Source organism: Lactuca serriola, chromosome 6, assembly GCF_051521515.1.
Source record: "Lactuca serriola cultivar US96UC23 chromosome 6, Lser_US96UC23_V15, whole genome shotgun sequence".
Lineage (NCBI taxonomy): Eukaryota > Viridiplantae > Streptophyta > Magnoliopsida > Asterales > Asteraceae > Lactuca > Lactuca serriola.
This window is the reverse complement of record NC_136413.1, coordinates 9,928,215-9,949,192: the sequence shown is the minus strand read 5'-3', so window position 1 is coordinate 9,949,192 and position 20,978 is coordinate 9,928,215. Positions and strand designations below refer to the sequence as shown.

The following is a 20,978-nucleotide window of genomic DNA, read 5'->3' as shown; positions in this document are numbered from 1 at the left end:
AAGAAGATATGATGTTGTTAATCGATTGAGAGATGCGTCCGATTCTTGATTTTCCGGGTTTAGAAGCATAGAAGATTTGTTGATAGGATTTATACAAAAGTTGTACTTTTTGTATTAAAGATGTAGAAGTGAAGAAGACAAGCATGAATCTGGGGGGGGGGAGAGAGAGAGAGAGAGAGAGAGAGAGAGAGAGAGAGAGAGAGAGAGAGAGAGAAAGAGGGGGGGAGGGGGTCCTCTTTTGGTTTTTAATTAATAAAATATAAAAATAAGTATTAAAAATATAAAAAGAAAGTAAAAGGGTATAACCGTCTTTTCAAGTTTTTTTGGACCAAAAACACGGAAAAATCTTGATCTTGGACTTTCTATACAAATGAAAACCTTTTTGGGCCCTCTATAAAGTTTTGGGGTAATTACTAATCTAGCCAAATTAAGGGGGGTAATTAGCAATTTTTAGCCAAAAATTAGTAAATGGCCAAAAATAGCCCACGAAGCCGTAGGTTTCGAGATTCGCCTACTGTTTCGACATTTCGTCTACTGATTCGTGTTTTCTATAAATAAAATCATTTTTGTCATACAAAACCGTAGGTATTATAAAACCTACGGTTTCCTCTCGAAAACCTACGGTTTCCCAAACCGTAGTCTACGGTTTTTGGGAAAGAGCTACGGTTTTTTTTAATCTACTATTTAGGCGGTTTTATCTACTGTTTTATCCAAAAAAAACTATGTTTTTTTTAATCTACTATTTTGGGGGTTTTATCTACTGTTTTGTCCAAAAACCTACGGTTTTATATTTTTTTTTCATTTTTTTTTTCAAAAAAATTTAACCACGTATATAAAATCTACTCCTAATCACAAAGACGGTAAAATTTTGATGAAAAGTAGAAAAACCTGGTTGTTTTTCGGGTGCTCAATTGAAAGAAAAAAGTAGCCAAACCAAAGAAAACAATAGGCAAAATGACCTAATCTAAAAAAAAAATCATTATATACTTTGGGCTAACAGGCCACGAAAAAGTAAACGGACCCTTGAAACAGTAGCTCATTTGCACAAAACAGTAGTTTTTGGCCTAAAACAGTAGTCAACGGCATTGACCGTAGTCAACCATAAGCTGACTACAGTTTTGTGGGCTATTTTTGGCTAAGTGATATTTTTTGGCTATTTTTTGATAGACAATTAAGAAAAAATGCTAGATTTGTATTTTTCCCTAAAGTTTTTTGAATACCATACGGACCAATCTTGTAATTTTATATTTTCTTAGTTGATCTAACAATTTTAAATGCCCTAATTAGTAATTATCTTCTTTAATTCAATCAAATATGGCTTTTACTTTTAGAAATGGTACTTGGCTTTGTGAATTATTATGTTGGAGTTTTTAGTTTAGACTTTTATAAATAATTAAAGATTAATTATAAACTCTAAAAAATCACATGTAAAAAAGGACCATCATTGTAATTTATTCTAATTTATAATAGACCCTTAATTTCTAACCTCTAATTACTAAATAAGCGTATATTTTCTTGAAAATTGAAAAGGATTTATCCACCTTGAATGTTCTTTCTAAATTTAGAAAATAATGAGTTTGGATTCGTTAAGGAAAAAAAATAATAATAATAATAATGTGAGGAAATGTCTACAGAGATTTGCATTGTTTGTGATGAAATTGTTGATCCAGATGAAGAGATATTCGTTGATGGAGTTTTGTATCATAATGAATGTTTCCAATGCAGCCAATGTGATGAAAAGCTTTCGGTATTTTTTTTAATCTTTTTGTTAGATTTGGATTAATGAATCATTTGACTTGATTATGAGGTTCTACATATCATGAAATAGGATTTGAAACCAATATTATGTGGTTGTTTTATATATTTACAAAAACAATAGAAAATACCTTTTATCATTAGGTGATCGCGAAGGCTCGGTTTCGTATTTGTTATAGTTTAAGGATGATGTGAGCCTTAAGATCGTGTGGCCTCTCATATAAATTCCAATTTAATTAGTAAGAATCAAGCAACAAACAATAGATATATGTGCATATGTTTCATGACTGTATAATGAAAATTTGACCAAGTGTTCGAAATACATTCTACAACTATAAATAGTTTACATTATTATTTATTCTCTTAGGAGAACGATTACTCCTCGAATGATGGGATCTTATATTGCAAGCCTCATTTTGAACAAACATTTGAGAAAAATGGAAGGATTTCAAGAGAACTATGTGAGTTTTTTCCAAATTAAACTTTTTATTTATTTATATTATTTCAATCTAACTTAATTTTTTTGGTCACCAGCTTTGCCTAAACCTAGTGAACTGGTATGAATTAATTATCTTTTTTAAATTTAACTCAATAGGCATTTATGATGTATATATATTTTAAAATATTTTAATTTGATTATTTTAATTAGCGAAAAACGTCTAGCAAACTCTCTACAATATTCTTCAAGACACAAGCAAAGCAAGCAGTTTCAAAAAAGTGTAATATACCAACCTACAAAAAGGTATGTTGTCTCTCACATTTTTAAGTTATGAGAGCATGATAGAATAGGTAGGAGCAAAATGAATATGCTATTGTTAGCATGACTCCTGATATCTAATTTAATTGTATTTGATACAAATAACACAAACTTAAAAAATGAGACATTAAGGGTCATATCTTCTGATTTTATAGTGAGATTATTTTAAACTCTATTCAAGAAAATGGTTTTATGGCAGAAAATTAATCTTTTAACAAGTACTTTTGCCTTGCAATTTAGAAACAATAAAAAGTGGAGTTGATTAATCTCAATATTATTTTGGGCACTAAATTTCGAATTGTGATTTTAGAGAGAAGTACGACCAACAGTGTCATATGCAGATGATAATGACGATTCTAGTCCAGATTTTCTTACTCCTACAAACCAAATTCATCCATTCGCCGTTGGTCAATTAGATCTGGATACAATTATGAATCAGTTTATGCAGAATCCAGCTTTGATTGGTCTCTTAGACGGAGTTCCAAATCAATCTGAAATGGAATCTCAAGACTTCTTAAGGAATATGTTGGATCAAATAACTAGAAACCCTGAAATGATGAGAGTGATCGGTCAACTTGGTCAACATATGGATGATAATCAAGATTTAGGTAGCATGTTTTCAGCTATGAGTGAGCCTCAATGCCAAGAAGGCGGCGACAGTGGTTTTGATGGTGACCTTGATATGTCCTTCATGGTTCAACAAATGATGCCTTTTTTCTCCCAAGCTTTTTATCAGGAGGACTCAGGATTAAATTTACTTGAACATCATCCGCCCATAAAAAAAGAGCTTCATCGTCGTTGTTATAGTGATAGTGCAAGTATCAAGGGTTTATCAGTAGATTGTCAGGTTTGTTAAGTAAATAAGAAAAAAACTTTAAAAAACTGTTTCATACAATGCCCCCATTTATGTTAAAAAAAAAAGCCTACATATTTGAATTCATTAATCATTTTGTCCTACTTTAAATTGTTTCTTAGTGTGCTTAATGATTTGTATTTTCAGATGAATCTCAAAGAAGTAGCTAAAAAGATTGAAGACGAGTACCCACCTTTAGAGATATTCTCATCTGTAATTGAAACTACAGCTCTTTTGAATGAAAATATTCAAGATATATATGGTCTTGCTGATTTATGTTCAGATGAAGAACTTGCTGAGGTTTTCCCTTAATTTCTTTGTCTTTCACCCCCACGAGTGTGGTTTTCCAATGCTTTTACTAAAAAGAACTTTTTTAATTCATCTACATTTGGTACTTGTAGGAATTTATGAAGATGATGAGGCGTGATGTTTGTCGACGACTTGGAAAGAGATATGATAGATTAAGTTGAAATCTTGATGTTTCCTTATTTTTTGCTAATTATTGTAGAGGCTAACTCGATTCAAGATAGTTGTTTATGATTGTTGGTATTTTCTGTTTGTGCAACTCTAAGATATATAGAGGAAAATAAGATTGTATCCTATAATCGTGGGACTATAACCTACACCTTGACATGGAGAATACTAAAACACACTCTTATACCATGTTGAATAGGCCTTTATTTTCTCTCCAAAAATCCATTGGAGAGAGAATGTAGACTCGACCATGACAAAGACAAACAAGATTGTGTTTAACTGATGTGGGACTTTATAACATTCAATGAGACAATGACCATATGAGATTAGACAAGACAAAACATGTGTTGAGTACTTGGGTTGCTAGACCACCTATGATACCATGTTAGATTATTAGACAAATTTCTTTTCTAGAGAGCACTTGAGGAATGAGGATAACTCCAACACATGCAAAGGTAAATGATACTTTGGTAGCAATATACAACTAACAAATAGTATGCAAAATGTAATTGAGAAATAAACTAAAAGAAAGAGTTATGTGGTATCTGTTAGGAAGTAAAGCGGATAACTAGCAAAACCACAAGCAAACAAGACACAATATTTACGTGGTTCGGTCAAGGTGACCTATGTCCATGGGCATGAGGGGAGTATTTTTTATTTTAGTGCGCTCAAACAGAGGTTACAAGTACAATTTCACAGAGATTCATCTATCACTCTAGAATTACAAGAAACACAAATGACTTAGCATGAATCTCTATTTATACTTGAGGTGTCTGACTTAAAAACCTAATAGGCCAAGCCTATTGGCCTTTAGGCTCGTGAATGGTGTCAACCAATCACAATCTGCCATATCATAGCTTCTAGAACATTCATCAATGTCATACAACTCATAAACATCAACAACACACATAATGGAACATCATGAGCCATAATGGCGCATAATGATGCACATGTGGCGCATCATGAACACTAGCGACGTTTCATCCATCATGGTGGCGTATAACGGTGTATGCCTTGAGCATCTTCAAGTTCATGGCATCGTTAGACAATCTTGAGCATGATAGAGGACTTCATAGCATACAATTCATCAAGGAACACAAGTGGCGCATTGTTACGATAAAATGACACATCAACATGAGAGTGATGATTCTTGTGTAAGGAATGACGCTTCGTCTCCATGGATGACGCTTCCTCCTCATGAATGGTGCCTCTAGAACCATAGTGGCACTTCTTCCTTCAAAATGACACTTCTTCCTCCAAAATGACAATTCTACCTCCATAGTGGCGCTTCTAGAACCATAGTATGGCACATTTTGATCCATAATGGTGCTTCTAGAATGGCGATTCAAGCATAAGATGGCACTTCATGATCATAAATGACGCATCTATGCACCAGGATGCTTCATTCCACTTCCAAGTGCTCCATACCCCCTTTTAGAAGATTCGTTCCTTTATTACTTTATCCATTCCTTTGTTAGGAGATCCATTCCTTTATCAGATGATTCGTTCCTTTGTCAAATTCTCCATGAGCCTTAAGTGCTCCATTGAGTTCCAAGTACTTCATGTGGATGCTCCAAATGCTCAAATCACAATTAACAGTATCCATTATCATGTATAGGTAAAGATCGATAAAAAGATATGGATTAACATATTTGATATGATGGAATGAAATGATGTATTTTATTACTAGATAATATGTATGATTTATATATTATGTACATATATTGTAGGTGTTAATTTGATGGCATACACAATGGACACAATGTAACAAATTTGATGCATATTTAAAGATATTTTACTATTATTATCATATCATGTACATGATGTGTGCATATTCAAGGAGGGTGTGGTTGTAATGACTTTATCATGGTCTATATACTTGATGTGTGATGTTGGATATTTAGTGTTAACATTAGTATTTGAGTCCACCTTTGCTTTTGATGTGTTGTGAGTTATCTACATTGTATACGGGTACATGTGGCATCAGGGAACGGTACGTTGGAAGCCATATATGCTACCAATGATGATCGATTCCAAGATTCCAAAAACCTTGTACCCTTCTTGATAATTGGTTTTTTTCTTTTGAAGGGTTGTTTTAATCAATTAAAATTCTCTCTCCCACCATAAACTTTTATTTTAAAAGGATATTCCCACTTAGAGTAGACTCATCGGAAAGCGGTTCGCCGTTTTTTTGAATACATGAGTATGCCTTGCCTTACTTACGCAAGAGACACAACATTACCTCCTTCTGGCCATCCTTAACTGAAGACCCCGATATTAGAATGTAGGACCTCCCTTATGGGGAACTGCTACCCTTACTAGGTGAGCCATCGTTGTACATTTGCCTTTTCTAAATCGATTTATTTATGCATCTAATTCCTAATCAATTTCACCATAATAAACTTCTTCTTATAATTGATTTTTTCGTATTCCTTTACAATTTTATAATCGATTTTCTTTATAGCTTCCACGAAGTACGATCTTCCACTTATGGAGCATGACATCATATTTTATCTTTGGCAGGTCAAGATGAGAGACTTTTTTGGATTGGAGTGATTATGATGGTACTTTAGATTCTTTGGATGTAATGAAAAAAATTATTGGTCTCAAGTTAAGAAAACAAAAATTTGTGAAACTCTTTCTGAGTCCTCAAGACCTGAAGCTCCAAACGCAGATTCGAGTCCATTGAAGGGTCTTAACCCATAAAGTCAATTACTTGGCGGCTTGTATGTCCCAAATTGGCCCAAAATTGAAATATAACAACTTACTTCCTTAAGAATGAAAAAAAACTCATGCATGGATGCTATAAGACTTCCAAGATGGCAACTTTCTTACTTAGGGACTCCCATAACACCAAGGGTGGCAACCCTAAGCTTAGGAAATAATTTTAAACCATAAAGCTCCATTCTGTGGACCAAATAGATCCAAAACTCAACTCAAGAGATCTAAGTATTCATAAGGCAAGTTCAAGACTTTATACCTTGAAAAGGTATGAAATGAAGCAATAATCCCAAATCTACACCTTCTCCTTTGAACCACCACCTTGCTTCCACCTTCACTTCCTTGAAGAATGGATCAAAACACTAAGAATGCTCTCAAGAGGCCTTCCAAACATAATAACACACAGTATATTATTACGATTTTGTGGGAGCTCCTTAAGAGTAAGAGGGGGGCTGATCTTTAAGACATAATGTTCTTTATATATGGCTCAACCCTAAAAATTAGGGTTTGGGGACTGCACACATACGTTGCGCGTACGTGCATGGCATGCGCGATCATCTCATACTAGTACGTTGTGCGTACATAGGGTGGTACGCCCAGCGTACGACACCCTTAAGCCCAATTAATAAAGATCCAAGCCCAAGTCAATACAAAATAATTAACCCAAAATATAAATAATACCTTGGAGAAATACCGAGTGTTATAGAGAAATTGTATTATGACTTATGAAATTAACGAAAGGAAGCTATGATAATGTCTACTACTGTAGTAGAAAGGAAAGCTTGTCATAAGGTATTAGAAGAACCGACAGTGATGTTGATTATTAGGAGTTTTTGGAAGTTGCTTATACTCCTGAGAATGAGTTGGATGTGTACATTGAACACAAAAATGAACCAATTCTTGACTGTGTTGATAAGAAGGTGTTAAAAAATGATAAAATCATAAAAAGTTGGATGAGGTGGATTAAGAGGATGACAAGGACTCACAAAATTATGATAGTATGGAATATGAACATGAAGTTCAGGGGCGGAGCTTCAACATTTGATTCGAGGGGGCCAAATATATAATATGTAAAAAAATTGGTAACCAGGGGGGCCAATGACAAAATTTTATATTTTTGGGTATAAAATGTATAAAATGAAACTATAAGGGCTATTTAGAACCAAAAAATCAGGGGGACCACAGCCCCACTTGGCCCTAATAATGCTCTGCCAATGATGAAGTTGATGGAGAGGTCCATACTTTTAACAAACTATTGGTGACAATTCTTGAAGAAACTTCCATGTCATATAAGTGATGATGATGATGCCAACAATGGAAAAGATATGATGTTGTGTGCCTTGTCCATTATGAGAACCAAGAATGGGATCAAATGGTGCCGATTTTAAGTATGAAGTTTTCTAATCCAATGTAATTGAACCTATGTATAACCAACTATGCAGTCAAGAATGGGTATGATTTATGGTATGAAAAAGTGATCATCAAAGGTTACTAGTAAAATTTTGTAAAGGTAAGAAGAATAAGATCAATAAAGGTTGTCCCTTTAGGTTGTTGGTAACCTGGATGACCACCGAAAAGTCATTCCAGATTAAGTCTGTAATTAATAGGCATATTTTCTCAAGAGTCTTGAAATTTGGCTCCATTATTACCTATAAATGTATAGGAAATCATTTCATTAATGAGATACTTCGGAGACCAAAGATGAGTATAAGGAAATTGAAAAGCTAAATTCAACAAGAAGTTTAATTTGATTGAAAGTGGACAATGCAAAAATGCTAGGAAGTATGCATTTCTGGAGATAGAGGGTACTTTAATAGCACATTATGCCAAAGCATGGTGATGTAAAGAAATTCTAGAAAGGACTAACCCTGGATCAACAATCAATATGGATGTATATGTCATGAATGATGGAACCACTCACTTCTCAAAGTTCTATATATGTTTAAAGGGTTTGAATCATGGATGGATTGAAGGTTTTAGGAAGGCAATTTGACCAAATGGTTGTTTCTTAAAAGGCATATGCAGATGTCAATTGATTGCAACTGTAGGTAGGGATGCAAACAACCATATTTATCATATTGTCTGGGTTGTGGTTGTAGCGGAAAATAAAGAAACATGAAAGTGGTTTATTGACCTTTTGATTGATGTAACAATTGGTAAAAATAGGAACGATCGTGCGATGCTATGTTTTGATTATTAAGCAATATGAGTATTTTATTAAGAATGGTTGAAGGAATTTAACCTCTTTTATTTAAATAAGTTATTGTGAAATATAAAACAAGTAACTATTGATAAATTTCGTTATGATGTATGACTACGAACCATCACCGGTTTGTGAAATTAGCATATAACATCATTTAAACACAACAAACTTAATTTTTGTATCAACATGTCTCTAGTTGATAAGTAAGTTAGGTTCTATGTAAAACGTTTGCTTAATAGATGTGAAGGATCTAAATTTGACAAATATACGAACCAAAGTGACAAAACGTGTTTAACGATATGGTTAACCGGTTAAATGTCACGAAATTATACATTGCTCAATAAATTTTATATTTAAATAAATTAAAATATAAAATGAATTATTATAAGGTATAATTAAAATGTATTTAAGTGTTTTTGAATAAAAAGAATAAAACATAAACATTAAAGTTCAAATACACAAAAACTACATTGTTATTTTATACTAAGTATACATGTATGTATTTGTATATATGTATTATTATCTAGTGAATGACTAGTTATGGGTCATGAATTAAAGTGATTTCATGTAAGTTTTATGATGTCTAAATCAATTAAGATAAGAGAATTGGTGAAGATAAGTGCCAACTTAACTAATAAGTGCTTAATCACTTAAGACATTTTACTAAGAATGCTTATTAATCCATCTTCTAATTTTCGAGATTAAGACCTTCCCTCTCCTTAACTAGAACTCCTAACTAACTAAATAACTAGTAGTTAGTTAGTTAACTAACTCTATCTCTAAACAACCACCCAAGCAAGTGGCTAGACAAGATCACATCACTTAAAATCACATCCCATCACAAGCTAGTCTAGGTTTTGTCCCCTTATCCTCTTCCACTCTTTTCTCCTTCATAATCACGAAATTTCATCTTCATTTTACCCTCATTTAACCAGCAAATACTCCAGGGAATTACTCTCAACCTTCATCTCATTTTCAAGCACAAGAACTTCCTTCCAAAGCCATCAAAACCATGAACTAAAGGGCTGCTGTCCCTTTTGTGTTTCAGCCACCATTTCACCCATCTACACCTTCCTTTTGCTTGATATTTTTACCACCAAATACCCCTGGAAGTTACTTGTTATGATACTCAAAATTATTGATTCAAAACAGTGAGTAAACTACCCATTTTCTTGCTCTTTTGCTGTGAAATTTCGTGACAGCAACATAGCCAAAAGAGTGGTTGTTTTGGAGCATCAAACCAACAACCAAAAGTTCATCTTCAACCTTCCATTCTTCAAGTATTCACATAAGGTGCGTTCATACCCCTACATTTTCATGTTTTATTCAAGTTTTAAGGGGGGGGGGGGGGAATACAAGTTAGAACACTAAACATAACTTAAATTTAAATGACAGCTTTCTACAGAAAAGTTGAGTCCTGTTCACGGACTGTTTTGACCATCTTAAACTTAATATCTTTCAAAACTGTACAATATGCAAATAGTTCAAGTTTATACCTTTCTAATGACTACTCGCACGCGTTCATACGATTTTTCTACAATTTATGGCGATTTTTATAAAACTGCCTGTCATTTCAGAAGTGATTTCGGACCAGTCTGTGAAGATGTTTATTTTCACACTAGTTTGAGACCACTAAAAATCATAATAAAAATTAGGAACAAAGTAGACTCATTTTATAAACTCTCAGAGGTGACGGATTCAGTTTTTGACTTACGAGGATTTTTCTATGAGTTTTCTAAAAACAGGGACAGTAAAGGGTAAAACTGTCAAAAGTGGTTTATACATTTATTAACACCTTCTAACATTTTTGAGCAATGTTTATACATTAAGGAAGTTAAAACACAATCATTTAAATATGTTTAATTACCATTTTTACAAAAGTGATAAGTACAAAAAGGTCTTTAGTATCAAACTTAAGGATTATTTCATGCAAAGTTTCTAATAAAAACGTAAGAATATGAACAACAATTACGAAACATACCAAATCATCTTTTAAAATTTATACATATATATAACCATATACATATATATGTTTTGTTTACAAACTTGTCTTCTACATCAAAAATATACATATATATGTTTTGTTTACAAACTTGTCTTCTACATCGAAAATATACATATATATGTTTTGTTTACAAACTTGTCTTCTACATCAAAAATTACACTTTTCATAACAAGTGATTCCTTTTCTAGGTAATTCTAAACAAACAAGACACACTTTTAGAAAACTATAATAGGTATAGTTTTACGAACAAATTTCTAACTCTTATATACTAGAAACATGAATTTCAAGAAGTTTACTTTCGTATACAAGAACAAACGTAACATTTTAACAAGTAGATCTGTTTTTATACCACGGTTTTGTGAGACACTAACTTCATGTACGTTCGAGTACACATTTCAAGTCCTGTATTATATACCAGAATCCCTTGGAGGGGGAGCATGGTGTTTGTGTATAGATCTATACGGGCTTGACAACCCGCGCCCTGACTGTTAGCTACAGTCCACCGTTTGGGGTGACAAACGTCATAACATTCCAACGCCTGAAGAACGTTGTGTATAGGCATTCCGAGTCAATAGTATGGTTATAAAACTCACAAGGGGTATTAAAAACACATTGATTTACGAGGTTTTCAAACATATTGGTTATTTTACACTTACATACATTTTTAGAAACAAACATTGGTCTTGAGAGAAGGCTACTTTTATACTAGTAGAAAATATAGGATTTTCTAGAAACAAACAAACAAGGACAAAACATTTCATTTCATACAAACATTTTCATTTAATACTTATGAATCTCACCAGCTTAAATGCTGATCTACTCTTTCAAAATTACTTGTATGTCCCAGGGATTCAGTAATTTCAGGTACTAATATGCTTTTGAAGAAGAGATGCTGCGGCGCCAGTTTGATCTCATATTTTGACATCATATTGTAATTGGTTTTGAACATGTAACTTTTGACAAATGTAAACTTTAAATTATATATATGATGGTTGTATTGCTTTCTTTACTATGTATTCATTTGTTACGTTACCACATGAAGTCATCCGCCCCCGAACGTTTCCGCCGTTCCGGTTTGGGGGTGTGACAATTGATGACATTGGAATGGGACTTATGCATGGACTAACCCTAATATCAGACCAAAACAAAGTAGTAAATTTATGTTTTTTTTTCTCTTTGTAACACTTCATTTATTTAATCTTATGTTTTGTGTCTAATACTATCAGGGATTACTTAAGGCTATAAAGGAAAGGGTTCTAGCAGTAGTGAATATACAATGTTTTAGGCACATCTGTGCTAACTTCACGAAAAGATTTAAGGGTCAACAATTTAGGAAGCTTTTCTAGTATGCTGATGCATCTACCACCTAAGCAAAAATTGAGCAACATGTGAATGAAATCAAGAAACTATAACTACTAGCTTATGATCATCTGATGAAAATGGACCCTAAAATTTGGAGTAAAGCATTCTTTCATACTGATAGAGCTTGTGATGCATATGAAAATGGTGTATCTGAGAGTTTTAAATTAGTCGTTGAAGCTGCTAGGGAGAGATCACCTATCCCCATATTAGAAGAAATTCGAATTTATGTGATTGGAAGGATTTGTATCCAGAAGAGTAGGGGGATTTATGAAATGACACCTGTTAGTGAAAAACAATCATTTGAAGTTGAATATGAAGACGATAATCAAGGATAACATGAAGTGAAAGATTAATTTGTTGAGGAATTGCTAGGACAATCTGAAGTGCAAGTTGAATTTGAAGTTCAAATGCAATATGAAATGTAAAATTAAGTTGAAGTTCAAGTACAAGATGATGTTAAATTTCAAGTGCAAGATGAAGTTCAAATACAACCTGAAGTTGAAGTTCAAGTTGAAGAGGATATGTAAGCTTAAGTTGAAGAAGATGTTCAAGGACAAACTGGAGTTCAAGATCAAGTGGAAGAGGATATTTAAGGACACGTTGCAGTTCAAGATTAAGTGGAAGAGGTTATGCAATAAGTACCAACTTTTCAATTTCAAGTGTGATGAGGGACAATGAAAACTTCAAAAAGAATTACAAAAATTAACCTAAGTAAGAAGTGGGAGGGGAAACAGGGTAGAAATGGTGAACATCCATATGTGTTGGAATAGCTTTTGGTATCTTTGACTTGCAATACCATTTCTTTTCCAAACAATCAAGTAACTATTTTTTTCCAAGACATCAAAACATCAAATAACAATTTTCCCGAAACATCAATTTCATTCCAATTTTTCATTACATTTAATACGTCATGAAGTAATTCATTTAGTTATAATACATCAAAAATGGTACAAAACATATCAACCCTTCAAAAAAACATTTTATATACAATAAAATAACACAATTAATGCAACTTATGAGTAAACAACTTCCAATTGATTTTGTCCAGTTCTTGTCTAAAACCCAAATTGATGTTCTTTTCTTGTTCGATCTCCATCCTGTATATACCGATTTCATTCTCCAAGGTACAAAGTTTCAAGATGAGATTGTAGTGCTCTTCTGATTTCATCCTTCTTCCATCTGTCCCTCTTTCATGCTTATTTATCCATTGCCAAAATTTACAACTTGAACTTACCATTTGTCAAGAAAAATTTAAATAAAGGTTAAATTGAAGGATGAAAAAGAAGAAGTTAACAAAATTTCATAAAAAATGATTTACCAATGAGTTTTGACAAACTCTAAATTTTCTTTCAGGGTTGTCAGGGGTCCTTGAAATCTTCACACAAGATGGTTGTTTGCAATCACATGGATGATCAACTTGAAATTCGTCATGTCGTTTGAAAGAAAAAGATGAGGAAGAAGAAGTCACCGATCGATCTAGGGCTTGATTAATGAGCAATCGTCCTATCCCACCCTACTCATATTGTACTTGACAACTCATGTGTACAATGTCATGTAGATGCAACATATTTCAATGTATATGACAGGTAGATGCCACATCAGCCAAAACAATTGATAGTTGGTAATAATGATCACTTATGAACATGGTTCTAAAAAGCGCGCCATGGCGCGCCTTAAGGCGTGTCATGGTGTGATGTGTGGTGTAGCCGTTACGAAAACGTCAAAAGTGGGGTTGTTAAGCGTGACGCCCAAATAACGTGTCAGGGTATGCCTTATCGCATTATGATGCAAGTTCTTTCAAGGCGAGGTTTTTTTTTTTGGTTTTTTTATCGGACCTAAAATAATTGAGTGTTTGTTAACTTTTTTATGTTAAATATTAATATAACACTTCTAAGAACTTGATATATATATATATATATATATATATATATATATACACACACACACACACATGTATATAAAATAATCGCGTATTGAAAAATGTCATGGTTCGCCAACGCTTGTCATGACTTAATTTTGACTTTGCCATCAAGCTACATCTGAAGGTATTTAAAATATTGCTGATGAACAACTAAAACAAATTAGTTTGCTAAATATATACAAAAAAGAAATTTACCTATATGTAAAATACCAAAAATATAGTTATCTAAGAGCAACCTACTCCCATTTTCCATTATTTCTTCAATTTCTTCTCCTATTCCTCTCCAACCTTACTCCATTTCTTCCCTCATTTTGGGGGAAATTAATAGTATAACACTATATTTGGTGTTATATTATTCATTTCCTCTAAAATTGGGATGAACTTTGAGTTGTCGGTTTTAATCACTCGTTTTATATATTTATACATTTCTGGTTTTTTTTACCTATTGATTATTATTTAAATGTAATATTTAATACTTATAATATTGTGTTATATATTAAATTATATTAATTAATTATAAATATAAATTTTCTTTTTGTTTATCAAATTCATATTAAAATTTAAATACATATTGAAAATTTTAAAACATCATAACGTATTTTATAAAAGCTTATAATTACGTATTATAAATATAATATTATTTATTTAGTATTATTGTAATGAAAAAAATATAGACTATATATCTGTTAAAACCAAATTAATAGAAGGGGTATATATATATATATATATATATATATATATATAAAAGTAAAAAGAATGAAATATTTTTTGAAGGTAAAAATAGGATAAAAATAAAATAAGTTTGAAAATGAAACATCATTTATTTTATTTTTTTACTTTATTTTTTTGGAAAATAAAAATGGATTTGAGATGGTAAAAAAAAAGTGAAGTTCCCTTATCCAAAGCTAATTTATCACGAATTTATTTTGATCTCCCCTGTTTACATTCCAGTATATTTACAGACAAGGACATAAACTTATGATTATTCTCAATGTAGCCCCTTAACGTTTATGAAACTTTACTTTGCGCGTCACCACTACTAAAATAACCAAGAAACACCCATACGACACAAACGGATAGACCCCTCCCCTCTCCTTCTTTCTCTCTCACACTCACATACAGAATCACGTTCAAGAGCTTATCGGCTACAGCTGATGAGTTTGTTTCCGTTTTCTTGAAAAATGGAGAGTCTCTCTCTCACCACCACAACCACTACCACCGATGCTTCGAAATTTAGATTTCTGATCCCTTGTTATAAAAATCCCAGAATTTACAGAAATCTTCCTTTTCATCACAAACGACATAGAAGATTTGCACTTTGTGCTGCTAAAGATGAAGATAAATTCGACAGTTGGGACCAAATGGAGCTTAAGTTTGGGAAAATGATCGGTGAAGACCCCAAACTTACCCTTGCCAAGGTCCATTTCTCTCCCCATTCTTCTCTACAGTTGTTTGTGCAAGTAGTGTTGTTTTAAGTTGCTAGGTATCTTACTCATAAAACTAAAGAGATAACTTGTTGAAAATATACCGATTTTGTTATAAAAAGAACACAATTCGATTCTATATAACTAGCCTTTTTCACATTTTAGTTGAATTTTGAAGGTAGAAGTAGAATTCCAAGGGGAATTTGATTTGGGTTTTGTTCAAAGTTTAGAATTGATACGACTAGTTCGGATATATTTTTTTTTATAGGAAATAGCATATCTGAATGCTTAGAGATTAATTTCTGACATTTTTTAGTTGAAATTTGAAAATACAAAAGTAGAATTTTACTGGCAATTTGATTTGGGTGTTGTTCAAAATGTCATATTGGTATGACTGATTCTGATAAGATAGGATAAAGATTACAAATGAATTCTATATGATGAGCTTTTTGAACATTATTTTTGTTGGATTCTAAAAATTGAATTCAAGTAGAACCCTAGTCATTTCATGTTATAAACTGAGCGATTTATATTTCTTCAGTTAATTTGAATTGGATAATTTGATAGCAGTAATTACACTGCTAAACTCCCTTTCACATTTTGATCTTTTTATGTGTATTTCCATTTTATTTTTTCAGATAATCGCTAGAAAATCACACCCAGAATTATCTTTCTTGGATATTGAGAAATTATACAATAAGAAAGGTCTTAAAGCCTTTAATGACATAGAGGAGGTCCCATTTGATGTATCTGATATTCGAAGAAAGCCAAACGATTCACTTGATGGGCCAAAGTTAACCCGACCCGGACCCAAGGATCCACCCGATGGGCTAAACTTGACCCGACCCGTATCAGCACCCAAGAATTCACTCGATGGACTAAATTTGACCCGACCCATACCCAAGAAAGGAGTCAAATTTGAATCAAATGATAAGCCTGTATCTGTAGTACCCAAAGTAAAGAAACCAAACCAAATGCTGGAAAATGCTATGAGTAATAATAATAATCCTACAGAAAGTTTCCCAAATGTTGAATTAAGAAAACCAACTACTTTTAAAGATGATGATTCGACATCAATATTACAGAGACCAAATTTCTCATTTAAGATGAGTAAAGAACAGGAGAAAGAAAGGTTGACTGATTTGACAATGGTGAGGAAACCTGAACCCTTTCTGCAAAAAGAAGAAACAGAAGCTATGGAAGATGATACAGAGAGTTTAAGTGTAATCCAAACGGATGTTACACTCTCACAGAAGCCTGAAATCACAGTGGATCAACTTAGAAATCAGAATGAGGTAAATTCTGAAGTTGTTGACATCAAGAACAGTTCAACAAGTGTTGATTCAAGTGTAATCCAAACGGATGTTACACTCTTACAGAAGCCTGAAATCACAGTGGATCAAATTAAGGATCAGAATGAATCGAATTCTGAAATTGATGACATCAATAACAGTTTAGCAAATGTCGATTTAGCTTTTGAGATGGAAAATGTGCAGGATAAGATTGATCAGGAGAGTGATGATGTAACAGGTAAAACAACCGTGTCAAACATGTGATTTGTTTGTGAGGATTTATGAGTATTTTGCGCTTATGAAAGTTTTACAGATGAATTTTACATACTGTTTTATGTTCTTGTGTTTCACCATTGATATACAGCTACTTCGAGCATGCAAATGTCTCTGGATACTGCATTGAGAGGACCACCTAAAAGGTAAAAAATTGTGTTTCTTTTTAAATTTGTTTATTATACAACACGAATCACACATGCCCAAATTAAAAATTAATGTTTCTTCTTTCAAATCTATGGTTTCTTATGGTTGATGTGTTATAGATTAGATCAATCTGTAAAAGATACATCAAAGATCGAGAGAGTAGTTACGGGTCCCACGAATCCAATACCATATGATAACACTCTTGAGACTGAAAACTTGCCTACAACACCATTCTTAAAGGTATTATTCACCGATTTTCTTGTATATTCGTGATAAAATTATAGATAAGTAGAATGATAAACGATAGTTTATCAATAGGAGCGTGAAGATAACGACTGGAAAAGAGCTGAAAATTTGATCAAGACAGAAGGAAGAGAAGAAGTGGAACTCATAAACTCAAGCACTCGGGGTTTTGTTGTAAGCGTCAAAGTTGTTCTACCCAATTTACCCTCATGGTGATTTTACCTTTTTACCCTTGTTGTACAGGCATCGTTCGGATCTCTAATAGGGTTTTTGCCTTACCGAAATCTTGCGACTAAGTGGAAGTATTTAGCTTTTGAATCATGGTTGAGGAAGAAAGGATTGGATCCTGCAATGTTCAGGAAAAATCTGGGTGTTATTGGAGGATATGACGCGACAAACAACGCATTACCAATATCAACCATAGATCCTAAAAAGATGGAGGGTGAAATATCATCTGATATGAAACTTGAGGACCTTCTTGCAATTTATGATCAAGAAAAACTCAAATACCTGTCTTCGTTTGTTGGTCAGGTTTGAATTGTTCATCTTGTTTGGTTTAACAAACATCGATTTTAATGTTTAGAAACAATTTAAAGATGTTTGACTTTTGCAGAAAGTCAAAGTCAACGTGGTCTTGGCTGATAGAGGATCGAACAAGCTAATATTTTCTGCAAAACCAAAAGAGAAAGATGAATCGGTTGAAAGAAAGCGAAGTCTCATGGTGAGATTTTTATCTTATTTAAAATAAAATATGATTTTTCATTATTATTATTATTATTATTTTAATATTTTCTACTCTTGTAGGCTAAGCTTAGCGTTGGAGACATTGTAAAGTGTTTCATAAAAAAAATTACTTACTATGGGATTTTCGTTGAGGTATTATTATAAATTTGTTTTTACCTTATCGAAAGTAAAATATTTTTTGCCCATTATTAAAAGACGTAATTGCCCTTGTAGGTGGATGGAGTACCTGCACTGATTCACCAGACTGAAGTGTCATGGGATGATACTTTGGACCCGATTTCCTATTTCAAAATTGGGCAGGTGTGATTCGTGTTATATAATATAAACATGTTAAATATTAATTGGATTATTTTATAATCTTTTTATACTTTTCTCGATAATTATAATATCTTATTTGTAGGTCATTGAAGCAAAGGTTCATCAATTAGATTTTTCACTCGAACGTATATTCTTATCATTGAAGGACGTTACGGTAATTTATCTTCCAAGTTTCATATATATTTGATTATCTATTATCTATGTACAGATATTTATAATTTTATCCATTAAAAATGGATGAAAATTACAATTTTATCCTTGTCTTGTGGCAGCCAGATCCATTGATCGAGGCTTTGGAGGCTGTTGTTGGTGATCAAGCAAACTTGGATGGACAGTTAGAAGCAGCCCAATCCGACGAAGAGGTTTTTTTTTTTTTTTTTTTTTTTTTTTTTTGACATTATATTAAAAAACATTTTCTTGATTAATTACTTGTGTAATGTACAAAAAAATAAATTATACAGTGGCCCGAAGTTGAATCGCTTGTAAAAGAACTGCAGCAATACGAAGGCATTGAGAATGTGAAAAAAGGCCGGTTTTTTGTGGGCCCCGGTTTGGCCCCGACTTTTCAGGTATTCAGTTCTTATTGCAATTTTTAAATTTTAATTTTTTTTTTTTTTTTAATAAAATGTGTTGAGGTTTCTCAATTGTTTTATGAATTGTATTATTTGAGGGCAGGTTTATATGGCGTCTGTGCTTGAAAACGAGTATAAATTGCTTGCGAGAGCTGGAAACAAAGTACAAGAGGTGATAAAAATGATATTTATAACTTAACGATATGTAGTAAATAAATTGTATTTATTTATTTATGTTTATGAGCAGGTGATTGTTGAGACATCGATGGGAAAAGAAGAGATGAAATCTGCGATTCTAATATGTGCGAGTAGAGTTGAATGATGGGTTTTTTTTGTATAGTTTTGTCTTATGTTGAATTGAAGCCATCGAATGTGTTGATATCATTTATTAAGGTCAAGTGTAGTATTTATTCTTATTGGTGTTTATTATGGCATGTATGAGCATAAAAAAAACATGCATAATAAGATGATAGAAATTGAAATGATATGCAATGAAACCTAAAAATGAATGTAAAACAAATAATTATTTATATTCAAAAGATCAATGATACACATTTTTGAATTAGAATCTCTTAGGAAACATAAGATTATGAATCGAACCTCAACAAACCCCTAGTGCATGTTTATGGAATCATTATAATGGATGAATTGCCCTCCAATGTATTATTAATTTTCCAAGATTTTATCTTTTTAAATTTAATAGGTTCTTGATTTGATGATGTCTAAACTCATCTCACCAACGTCAGTTGCTTGGAGCTCGAATTGGATCCCATCTAGCTCTCTTTTAAACCTGTCCTTAGAGCTTGCATATATCATCTTACTTCTCACCCTTGATGAATCTGGAGACCTGATTAATCACAAACATTTTGATTTTATAAGGAGAAATTAAATATCCTCTTACCATTTGTTCCTACTTTTCCTCCTACCATATCAAATGTTGACATGTGTCACATTTAATTAGACATTTAATGAAATTAATAATCATTTAATCCACTTGTCAACATTTGATATGGTAGAAGGAAAAGTAGGAACAAATGGTAGGAGGATATTTAATTTCTCTTTTATAAGTCTTATCTGTAAAATGTAAGCTCATGGGTTCCAAGTTCCAAAGGTATGAAGCTCACATTGAGCAAAGAAGGTGATATAAAATGTTAGTGGTAGTTAAAAATGAGGGGTGTGTACTTACCAAGCAAAAAAGAAAATTTTGCTTTTTTGGCAATTCTCTTTGGTGACAAAATCTAAGTCGAAGACAGCATAGCGACATTCATTGCTAGGCAAGTTGTTCAAAAGATCATTATAACTTTCATTTGGTTGGCCTAATTTCTCCACAACAACTTGATGTGATTTGTCTTCAATCTTGAAAACTATGAATCGATAGTTTCTCTTTTTCAATTCCAAAAACTTTAGCTTGCACTCATCATTCACAGCCATTCCAGATGCTGCGTTAGCCTATACATATTCAATGAACATCATTAATAAGATTGTTGTATTTTAAAATGCATGTTTGTGTGTGCGTGTGAGAGAAGTTCATTTTTCTGATACATCATTTAGTCTGTGATCTATGTATTGCGTATGAAAAGACAAAAAATATTGTTTGTGTGTGTGTGTGTGTGAGAGAGAGAGAGAGAGAGAGAGAGAGAGAGAGAGAGAGAGAGAGAGAGAGAGAGAGAGAGAGACCATGATTTCCACGAAGGAGAACCGGAGAACCGGTAAAGATATTTGATCTTTGGAATATAATTTATTTAAGGGTGAAAAGATGATAGGATTGGAGGGCAATGAAGTATGAGTGACAAATATGGTATTTAAATACACAAATTGGTCTTTTAGATCCTTATTTTGAGGATCAAATCAAAGGTTTGTGTTTGATTTGTGAAAAAATAACACCGAACAATTCTCATAACCAGTGAACATAAG

The 20,978-nt window shown here is 32.7% G+C and overlaps 3 protein-coding genes across 3 annotated transcripts; 2 read left to right on the top strand and 1 right to left on the bottom strand.

Moving 5' to 3' along the window:
* The first annotated feature begins 1,624 nt into the window (after positions 1-1,624).
* Positions 1,625-3,973, top strand: LOC145059497 (uncharacterized). The gene is made up of 7 exons (XM_079007344.1): positions 1,625-1,747; positions 2,123-2,216; positions 2,290-2,312; positions 2,405-2,497; positions 2,823-3,359; positions 3,513-3,665; positions 3,767-3,973. Exons 1-7 carry the CDS (start codon positions 1,625-1,627, stop codon positions 3,833-3,835), a joined length of 1,092 nt encoding a protein of 363 aa, XP_078863470.1. The 3' UTR covers positions 3,836-3,973.
* Positions 3,974-15,102: 11,129 nt separating this feature from the next.
* Positions 15,103-19,480, top strand: LOC145059460 (Nucleic acid-binding, OB-fold-like protein). The gene is made up of 14 exons (XM_079007309.1): positions 15,103-15,469; positions 16,114-17,005; positions 17,132-17,186; positions 17,307-17,427; positions 17,506-17,604; positions 17,674-17,961; positions 18,044-18,151; positions 18,235-18,306; positions 18,388-18,474; positions 18,575-18,646; positions 18,765-18,854; positions 18,954-19,061; positions 19,168-19,236; positions 19,312-19,480. The coding sequence occupies exons 1-14, from the start codon at positions 15,233-15,235 to the stop codon at positions 19,384-19,386; spliced, it is 2,373 nt and encodes a 790-aa protein (XP_078863435.1). The 5' UTR covers positions 15,103-15,232; the 3' UTR covers positions 19,387-19,480.
* A 95-nt stretch (positions 19,481-19,575) lies between these two features.
* LOC145059461 (actin-depolymerizing factor-like) lies at positions 19,576-20,838 on the bottom strand. Its single transcript, XM_079007310.1, has 3 exons — positions 20,742-20,838; positions 20,251-20,513; positions 19,576-19,911 (listed from the first exon to the last, which is right to left on the bottom strand). Exons 1-3 carry the CDS (start codon positions 20,742-20,744, stop codon positions 19,761-19,763), a joined length of 417 nt encoding a protein of 138 aa, XP_078863436.1. The 5' UTR covers positions 20,745-20,838; the 3' UTR covers positions 19,576-19,760.
* Between the last annotated feature and the right edge of the window lie 140 nt (positions 20,839-20,978).